At 36.1% G+C, this 10,636-nt stretch overlaps 1 protein-coding gene across 1 annotated transcript in view; it reads right to left on the minus strand.

Moving 5' to 3' along the window:
* Positions 1 to 10,636, minus strand: part of LOC117170750 (myotubularin-related protein 9) — a 65,563-nt gene that overhangs the window by 24,918 nt on the left and 30,009 nt on the right. The window contains exons 2-4 of the mRNA XM_033357787.1: positions 10,449 to 10,614; positions 9,808 to 10,100; positions 715 to 818 (exon numbers count right to left, since the gene is read on the minus strand). Coding sequence (XP_033213678.1) covers positions 715 to 818; positions 9,808 to 10,100; positions 10,449 to 10,614 — 563 coding nt within the window. The remainder of the gene's footprint in view (positions 1 to 714; positions 819 to 9,807; positions 10,101 to 10,448; positions 10,615 to 10,636) is intronic.

Raw genomic sequence — 10,636 nt, forward strand, 5'->3', positions numbered from 1 at the left:
TTACCCCAGAGTAATTTTTTTATTCATGTTGGATGAACTCTCTTTTACATCCATCGTCATAAAACAAATTTCCCAATTTTTTTATGTATGGAAAGTATATATTATCATAGACATATAAAAAGTGTTTAGGGGTTTTACCTCCATTAATTCTGTTTTAAACTTATTTTGGCGAAACACGTCAACTTTATTTTTGTCTCAACTACAAAATATATATTTTAAAAATTTTTTCCGTTGAATTTAAAAATGTTCAGCACAGTTTAAAAAATATGTAGGGGTGGTTTACCCCCTCAATATATATATTTTTTTAAAAAATGAATTACGTTATTCATCTTTCATCACGAGGAAACTTTTCCAGTAGGTTTGATCGAAATCAATTTAGTTTTTATGCACAATACTATACAATCGACACTTGAGACCCCTATCTTTGAGGGGCCGTTTCTCCCCCTTAAAGTGTTTTTTCGCAGACATAAAAAAAATACGTGTTGCTTAGATTTTCGAGTACTCCAACATATTTAAGGGAGAATCAAATCGGAAAGGGACACCTGAAAGACTTTCCTTCTTAGTAACGAAAAACATTTCCGATTCTTTTTTATCAAACCAAACTTTTGAATCAAAATCAAAATAGTTTGAAATAGCATGTCGCTTTTAAAAGTATTTGACTCTCGAACTATAACATATACTCATGGTATGGAAGGAAGGAATATTTAGCATTACCCCCTTCTTCCTGGTCCTAAAACGGCATTCAATAGTCTTTCATCTTCTTTACATCTTTTTCCGGTTGCACCACACATCGGCTGGCTGCTTCTTATTAAAATACTCTGTAACAGAACATTTTTTTTTACCTATTAAACATATTCAAAACTATAAGAAAAACAAAAGAAGTTTTTATTCTATAAGTACTAGTTTCCCCAAGTTGCAAGGTATTTGTCACATAAGCACATTTTGGCCGTCCTTGAGGGATCACATAAATGTCTTCAATCGATCCGAAATTGGTGTGAAAACGCATAACTGAAAATAACGCATAACGGAGAAATACTCCAAAACACATTTGCAAACTTATTTTTTACGTATAACTTTAACACTAATGCAGCATTCGCGGGCGTCACGGGACATTCTTAAACTCCCGACCTAATAAGTATAATCGACAATTTCACAATTGATTCCGGTCAAAAGTGCTAGCAAAAAACTATGCATTGTTGTAATTTTTTTTAATGCATACAAAGTATAGAAGACTTAATACAATGGAAGTACTCGCTATGTGTTACAATAACTTGTGATGAACCTTAGTAACTTGAATATTATCCATTCCTCTTCGAGATGAATTTTCTTTCTAAAAGGTTGACAACATAGTTGAACTTTTTTCGGTTTTTTGTATAACCTGTTCTGTTGACCATTTGTAAACACTTAACTATACATACAGATTGGTCGGTTTCTTCAAACAAAATATAATGTTCTCGATCGTGTGCTTTGTCTTTATATAGGCGTACTTTTCCAAGCATGCATTTCGTGCTCAAAGGCGATCCCAACTTCAACTATGGTTGTGCTTAATTTATTATGAATAGATGCGGTGATATTGAAATTATTTCTTTCTCTTGTGAACCTTTAGTATAAGTACTCTAAAACGCAGTTCTTTTTCATATTTTTTTATCATTTTTTCCACACTTAACCCTTCATCGAGTCACTGTGGATTTTGTTTAATGCCCAATTGTATTTTTCGTACAAAATAACACGTTGAGCTAAAGAATTGTCTATTGAAGGAAATTCTCGGGTATCTGATGTTCGACATGCTTAATATCTTCTCTAGCCATCTCAGAACTGATTTTAGGATCACCATTCATACACGAAATAGCTGCACCTCCACTCTCAGTGCATAGCTCGGTATAGATGACGGTGGTTACAGCAATTTTTTTTGTATTAAAACTCTTTCGAAATACTAGAGAACAGAGCTTGTGGGTTGTTCCAAGTCTCCATCTTTAATGCTCTTACCATTTTAATTTCGAGTTTTTAGTTTTAAGTTTTTAATTTCGAGTTAATCGCAATGAGTACTTTGCCGACCATATCGTCCGTTGCCTTTCTAAATAGAGCGGAGATTGAGAATGGTGTGTGGTCGAAATGAGGTAGGAGAAATTTAAAAAAATAAAACACTTGGCGCGGAGGTATCTAACGTCCATTATATATACTGTAAGGAAATCAAAAGTTGTAAGGATGTAGATTGAGTGGCGTTACGGTAAAAAAAAGCGTAGATAAGTCGGGCCACTTAATTAAAAAATACTGTTGTAGTGTACAAGAAGCAGAAATAATAACCAAAAATAACTAAAAATAATCCAAAAATAGTCATTGTTGTAACTTAAAGGTTGGTCTTAAGTCTTATAAATTAACGCGTTTCCGAAGCGCTTCTCTGCCAAACCTTGAGTAGTTTTATATAAACAATATATATTTCAACTCTCTCGCGTTATATAAAACTCCAGAATCGTGGCTACGAATAATATTAAGCTTTTAGAACAATAAAAATTGAATTTCAATATTAAATTGAATATAAATATAAAAATTGTTTCTTCCATAACAATTAATATTAGATGTTGATACTAAAATTGCTCATCCAATATTAAATTAATAAACGAATACAGGATAAACTGTATAATAAAGTACAGTTGAAGTATGTATAATATAGAATGGTTTGAAGCCTTACATCAGATAAATTTTTAAGTATATAATATACAGTAACATCCCGATTATCGCACTACCAGATATCGCCACTTCTCCTTGTTTTTCTCCCACTACCGATACATGTAAGCGCACGCATCAACCCTTTGCGCCATAAATTGTTCTATTAAACTTATTATACGGATATAAGCACCTTAGGGGTTTTTCGCGGTCACTGATCAAGAATCTGAAGTCCGATTTAAAAAATTAAAAATTTCGGATTGAACATGATGGGCAAATTTTGAAAAAGTTGTTGCATTTTCATCAAACTTGTTACTCAGGGGTTTCTGGGGACGCTGATTACGAATCCTGAACCCGATATGAAAATTTCAAAAATGGCGGACACAATACGAATTTGATTTGCAATTAGCGACCCTTAAAATCACTAGATACGAAATATCATGAAAAGCCTTTTCTCGTCATATCTATCTTTATAGTCTACTTGTGTTTTCTGAATATTTGCTTTAATCTCATGTTGAACTTTTCCAGGTAATCTATATTTCTTACAATGTTTAGTTACTTTTCTTGTTTCACAATCTTCAAGTCTAGGCAAGTAGCTAGAAAATGCTTAATGTTTTCCAGTAGCAAAACTAACTGCAGAATTTTAGTCACGCTCAATTTTTTCAAGTTTCTTGTCACAATTATCTTCCTCATCATCCATCATCCATCACCCATCACCCATCACCCATCACCCATCATCCATCATCCATCATCCATCATCCATCATCCATCATCATCATCATCATCATCAATTAAACATTTCATAAGGGGTAAAATCGTCTCGGAGCGCCAAACGTCAAAATAAACTCTTTTACTTTGCGTACCGTCGTCTTAGACTTTACATCTCTTATAGGTCTAAGCTGTACATACTTCCTAAATTATTATCAATTAAACCAACTACATGCTTGTGAATTCTGCGTTATCCAAGCATTGGCATTCACCAAACAGCGACAGTATGTTAAAATGGTAAATGGAATGCCAATTAGAACAGAACTCAATCTTTCTAACGCCCACACGATGTCCATTAGTTCAAGTCTGCTAGAATGATATGTTTCTTCAATTTCGCTTATCCTTCTTCTCATCGCGTAAACTGTTTGTAAGAAACTGCCTTCCTCATTTGCCTGAAATAAAATGGCACCCACACCCTTTGATGATGCATCTGTGGGGAGCACTGTCTCATAAGCTTTGGGATTATATACTTTCAAAATCGGTTTTTCTACTAGTTTCTTTTTCAATGTTTTAAACGCTTCTTCGCACTCTTTAGACCATTAAAAATTGGCCATGTCTTTTAATAAGTTGGCTATTTAGTACAGTTACTTAAGGAAACTTAGGAATAAATCGTCTAAAGAAACAGGCTAACCCCATAACTCGCCGTACCTCGTGTTTGGATTTAGGTCCCGGAAATTCTTCAATTGCTTTTACTTTTTTTCCCCGGTTGGATTGCTCCTTCACCAATCTCATACCCAAGATATTCTACTTTTCTCAATCTAATTTTACATTTTGCTAAATTCAAGGTTAAAGAAACGTACTTTATTAATGCTAAAAACAATTTAAAATTTTCTATTAACTGTTCCCATGTTTTAGCGAAAATACATATATCGTCAAAAAAAGTACATGTCATCCCTTTTCTCCTCGCAATACCTAAAAGTATATCCATTATCTTTGCAAACTATTTCGGTGCATCAACTAGCCCAAACATAGTTCGTTCAAATTTACCGGTTTGAGTCTCGGTTATAAAAGCCGTATAATCTTTTGAATCCTAAGTCAATGGCATCTGTAAATATCCCCACGCCAAGTCCAAAGCATATCGTCAAAATTTGGAATTGGAAAATTTACCGGCTTATTATTTGCATTGAACTTTCGAGAATCCATCACCACTTTGGGTGAGCCTTCTTTTTTCATATAATGAACTCTGGACTTGCAAATTCCAAATGCGTTTCCGTAACAATCCCTTTCCGCTTTTATTCCTGAATAATGTTTTCTAACGCTATCCGATCTTTCGCATTTAGTTTGTGTGATGCATTCTCTATTACCATTTAAAATTTCAACAAGCTGTTGTTTTTGTACCATCGTCACCCCTCATCCGTGACCACATCAGCAATTGTAATATTGTTTCTCATTTCTACTTTTTTATTCAAAAACAACCTAATATTCGGGTTTTCGTTATCAGTAAATAAAGTAGGGTCAATATCGTTAAAGGTTAAGTCATATTCGTATCGCATCATTCTTCCAAATATTTGATGTTTTTATTGTCTATGTTATTTTTCACAATCACAACAAAAACTACGCATTCTATCAAAAAATAATTAATCATAAATTTGTAGATCTTTTTTGAGTGAACAGAGTTTGCCTCTTTATTTTTTCCATAGCTTCTGTCGTTTGTCTAAAAATTTAATTTTTCTTGTTTTAATGTTATTTTTTACGGATAAATAAAAACTAGGCGTCCTAACAAAAATTGAATAATAACAAATTTGGAGATCTTTTTTGCGTGCACAATTTTTATTCATTCATCTGTTGTTGTATCAATTGTTCAATTTTTCGAAAAGATTTCAGAAGTTGTTATGATAGTCTTTTAGAGCCTTAAAAAGTGACCCTTTTCTTTTCTAGACTATTCTTCAGGTTGTGTGGTATTTACCTAAATAGACTTTCATTTTATGCGAAAGGCAATCATGGCCCGGAGAAACATCAACATCCAGGTTTCTCTTAAGCTTGAAAATCTTGCTAAAATGGATGACGAGCTTCGTGGAGATTTTTGGGAAGATTCCGACCTCTGGACTATGAATTATTGTGTGTATTGTGTCCTGCATACAGTGTGTCATTGTCTACATAACATATGCCAGGAATTTTAACACCAAGGTTCGAAAGCTCACGCGCGAACTCCGGATCCTTTATCACACACTTAACAAATCAAAGCTGCTGACTATCAGACAGCATATTGTTGACAGAATACGGATACTATCTGACGCTAAGAGAAGTATAGAGGAGACAGAGAAGTGGGTCAGAGAAAACCAACAGTTTCTCTCTAATCTATCTCGACTCTTTATGACCCTCTAGTTACTCTACACCACCCGCCCAAACCAGAGAAGATCGAACCACTTTGTAGAGAAGTCTAAGAAGTTTAGCATAGACTGGAATAAGACTCAGAGAACATATATTCCTTTAGGGAGCTGTGTGATGCCTTTATAACACCCGAGGAAGAATGCTCACCCATCATTACCGAGGAGTTTGAAAAAAAAGTATTAAGAGGTATGAAGATCTATTCTGGTCCGAGACCAGATGGTATCAAGACCTTCGGGTAGAAGAAGTTTCTTTGAACCCATCAGAATCTGGCCCGTTGGTGGAAGGGCGCGCAGTACTCCTGCCGAAAATGGGCAACTAAGCTGACCCGAAGAATTATAGGCCAATCACTTGTCAGAACAGATTGTATAAAATCTTAACAGCTATCATAAATGATAGGTTTGTTCGGACAATCAGACTTGTGTGGCAAGGAATGTATGAACAACGCAGCTTAAAGAAAGCCGTAGCGGGATGTCGTGAGAACCTGCTCATCGAGAGATGTGTCTACAAAGATGCAGCATCCTACCAGCGTGACCCATCGATGGCCTGGATTGATTAGCGGGAAGCTTTCGATTCAACCTCCCATAGACTTATCTATCTCTGGCACTTCGCCATACTCAGGGGTACTTTTGTGGCAAACCTGCAAATCGAAGGCACAAGGTCAATCATGTATTTTACATGGATGATCTTTAGATATATGTTAAAAAGAAAAAGCAAATACATCTAGCTCTAGGGATTGTCGAACGATACACTAAGGAAATAGGAATGGAATTTGGGTTGGACGAATGCGCCAAGGTTTATATGAAGCCAGGAAAACTTAATGGCATCTCTGAAGACCCTGATCTCGTCAACAGAAGCGCTATAAGAGACCTTTACGCTGGAAAGACTTATGCATACCTGGGCGCACCACAGAGTCGCATTCAGGATGTAACATCTATAAAGGATACTCTCCGAAGCAGATACAAATGTCTCATCCGGCAGATTTGGGCTTCCGAACTGTCGGCGAGGAACAAAGTACCTGCGACGAACATGCTTGCCGTCCCGGTAGTACTCTATTCATTTCGAGTGGTTCCGCGACTCTACATCTCACGCCGTCAACGTGGTCACGTAATATTGAGTCTTAAATGTCTTCACAACAGGAAAATTCGATTTTTTCTGCAAATATTTACTGCAAGTGAACAACCTTCGACAACTTGAATGCCTTTAACATGTCAACAACAAATTATCATGTAACAGAATAACCCTATGTTATATTCAGAACTTGTCTAATAAAATTCAATGTAAGAATCAAACTTTGTCTGCCTAATATCAATTTAATTATCAGAACTTGTCAATAGAATGCACCTGGCATTGTATATGCTTAATTCGAATTTCATGATCAAATAGTTTCTGGTTTACATTACGCTCTCACTTACTGCGAAAGTCTGGCACTGGGATTCGCGATAAGTGAGTTTTTTTTCTTTTTCGATCTTGAATCGCTAGCCATTTATGAATTAGGTACTTAAAATTAAAGAAAGAATGTAGTATCAACCTCTTAAATACATAGCACTGACTGAATGTGAATATTAAAAAAACTTGTTTATGCGCGAGCATTTTGTTCAACCCTTTGCGATATAGTGGTAATGCAGATTATCACCTTTTTTATTCACAAATTTTTTCTCTAGATTCAATGTTTTTGAAATAATATCAAGAAAGTGTTAGAGAACATTTTTCTTAAAAGAATTCGATAATAAGATCAGTGCGCATGCGTGAGAAGCGGAGAGAATAAGGGAGAAAAAAAGAAAGGGAAATCTTACAAGTTGGTCATAAAGACAACTGCGAGATCTGACCGGGAGCGGGTGCCATTCTAGAAAATTGTACCCACTCCCGGCAAAATCGTGGTGACGTTTTAGTTGTAACATAGCTGCTTACAGTCTGCGACAGACTCAATACGACGATCGGGGAAAGTCTCGTGCACTCTCAAAATACGGAGGGACTTGGCATATTTTGGCACAAGTCGCGGAATGGACGAATAAGAAGCATGCTTTTATTCATTTGCGCAACCATTTATGACCCTATTTCGAAGGATTTGAGCTTGTCCTTCGTCTATGGAACAATTCCAAATGAATATAGTACTACTGGCACGGCAAGAATGTTCGTTGCCGATACATCTTTCCTCGCTGACAGATTAGAATACCAAATCTGTAGAAAAAGACGTTTGCATCTGCTTTGGAGACTCATTCACTGATGTTATGCTCTAAATACGGCTCTGACGCATTTTGTCCTCGCTTCAAATTTTGTGAACCACTCGATGATATAGAAGCACAAGATCAGACGACAGGAATAAAAGGCAAATGAATGTGAACTAGAAAAGGGAGAGTAGATATGTATAAAAATGTAAAAAAGTAGAACAAATTAAACCCAAACTTTAAGGTAGTTGATAATACAGTGAAAACTCAGACAAGGTAATGATTAACGAAAAACATTAATTGAATGTAAAGTAAAATAATAATTTAAACACAAAACATATAAAAAGCAAGGGATGTAGTGTGTGCCATGTGATAGTGCGCAGGCGAGCCTAGATAGTTTTCGTAAACATTACAATAATCTTTGCGTGAAACCACCCCCCCTCCCCCCAAATACTTAGCTGATTAGTGGACAATATCCTGGCAAGACTGTTATTGATTAATTCTTGAAAATCCTATTGGGGTGTGAATATTCAAGCCCTATGATAACTGTTATTGTGTTACCAGAGATTCATACAAAATAGTAGTCATTATATTTTCCTAAAGTAGGTAGTGGAATGCTGATAATTATCAAGCCTTCTATCTCAATTGGTGTTTTAAACGGAATATTGGTAATCCATGTATAAAGAGACACAGTATGACATAGGTTGTATGTGACATCGATGATCATGAAGGTTGCCAAGGTTGTTCACTTTGCAGAACAATATATTCACTGATAATGTTAACGTCCGCTAAATTATATTCGTGATTATAAATTATTATTATAATCATGAAACGTTTTTTGCGAACGCCCAAGGATCTTTATTTCGTCACCTGGGCATTCCAACCTCACCTACTATTTTACTTAGAAAAACTGAGTCAAACTACTCGGTAAAAGGTAAAAATCCCTACTGGGGTCTCACAGTGCAAGCGCGGCTTCGTTTTTCGTTCCACGCTCGTAAAATGTAACGTGGCGAGCGCTAGCCAATCACGCAAACCCCTCTCCAGCGATTTCGACAAAAAGACCGTCGCTCACAAAGTGTTCTGTGGAGAGCACGGACCAATATAGCGATACTGCTGATATAAATAAAGACAGCGGTGCTTGAAACAAAAAACAGTTCTTCTCGGGCTTTCACCCAAGCAATTTTTCCATGGACTGCTCACAACTTCCCTGGACTTCCTAAATCATGGTAGCGAGTATGTCCTTGCCTCAGTCCTCCCTGGTTTTCGCAGACCAATGGATGATCCACGACAACCCAGTCGCTGTCCCCAGAACTGGACCACACATCCGACTGGCTACTACTTAACACCCGACATATTTTTCAACCCCAGGTACACCACAACGCCCCCCCCCCCCCCCCCCCCCCCCCCCCCCCCCCTGTTATGAAATCTCTGACACAACGCAATTACCTATCCATCTAGAATAACACGCGAGCTCCTCTGGAAATGTTACTACAAATAAACATTCTACTTTAGTCCATAATCAATTTGACTTTTTTACACAGTTTCTGCATGTATTGTACCTGCGTAGCGTTTAGGATTTTCATATCTGATTCGGTATTGAGCATGCTTCTGTGGTTCCTCATCGACGTAAAAATACGTTTATGTTTGGATAAAAGTGAGACCTTTGACTGTAATATACAACAGACTCTTGCTTAGACTTTAATGCAGACAAATACATTGCAATTTGGAGTGGCGGCCCATCCTGTTATTATGTATATTCATTTCTTTAAATAATTACATTACTTGACCAATTAACAGTTTGGACAAACATTTATTTTTTACAGATTTTTTGTCAATAATTCGACAATGAAACTATTTTAGTAAGAAACAACAATATTACCCCTCCTTCATGTCTGTAGCAAAGAACGGGAAATCTTCCGCCGTCTCTGAAGCTAGCAGATGCTATTATAATATTATCTTCCACATGGCGAGGCACAATAACTATCGACGGATATGAACTACAAACAATGTAATCTCGATTTAAATAACTAATTCGCCATTCTTCTGCATGTGCAGCTAATAGTCTGGACCATTCGGAAACCGGAACAAATGCAGACCAACCATCTTCTACTTGTACTTTTAAATTATTAGCAATCTGAGGTCTGTAGGAAAAAGGGTGTTGCGACGTTTGTCCTAAAAGGAGATCCAATTTTTTAATTTTCGTAGCAATTCTTCATAAACATTCATTTAATTTATTTATACATGAACGCAGATGGAAAATACTACTAACAAGCTAGTCACTGAAACATATTTATCTTTTATGATAAGTATATGAATGAATAAAGAAATACCAGAATAAAGTTTGACCTTCGACTTTTTTCATGACACAAAGCATATATAATCTGTTTAAATGTGGATTTAAAATATAAAAGATACACTTCGATCAACGAACCCAATTATATAAAAAATATTAATTTTTCGATTTTTTTGCACTTGAGTTCTTTTCACTTAGAAAAACAAAATAAAGTAGAGGATACTTACCCAACGACAATAATTTCTCTAAAGATTGTGCGACATTGTTTAAATCGTCACTGGAACTTATGTCCAACTGGAGTATGCGAAAATCTTTGCATTTCAACAGGATGGTTCCTCCCATAATTTGACTGTGTGTTTTCTTCTCCATGATATCGATGTTCCGACAGAATAGCTGATAAAGAAAATAAAGTTAA

This window comes from Belonocnema kinseyi, chromosome 1 (assembly GCF_010883055.1).
Source record: "Belonocnema kinseyi isolate 2016_QV_RU_SX_M_011 chromosome 1, B_treatae_v1, whole genome shotgun sequence".
Classification (NCBI taxonomy): domain Eukaryota; kingdom Metazoa; phylum Arthropoda; class Insecta; order Hymenoptera; family Cynipidae; genus Belonocnema; species Belonocnema kinseyi.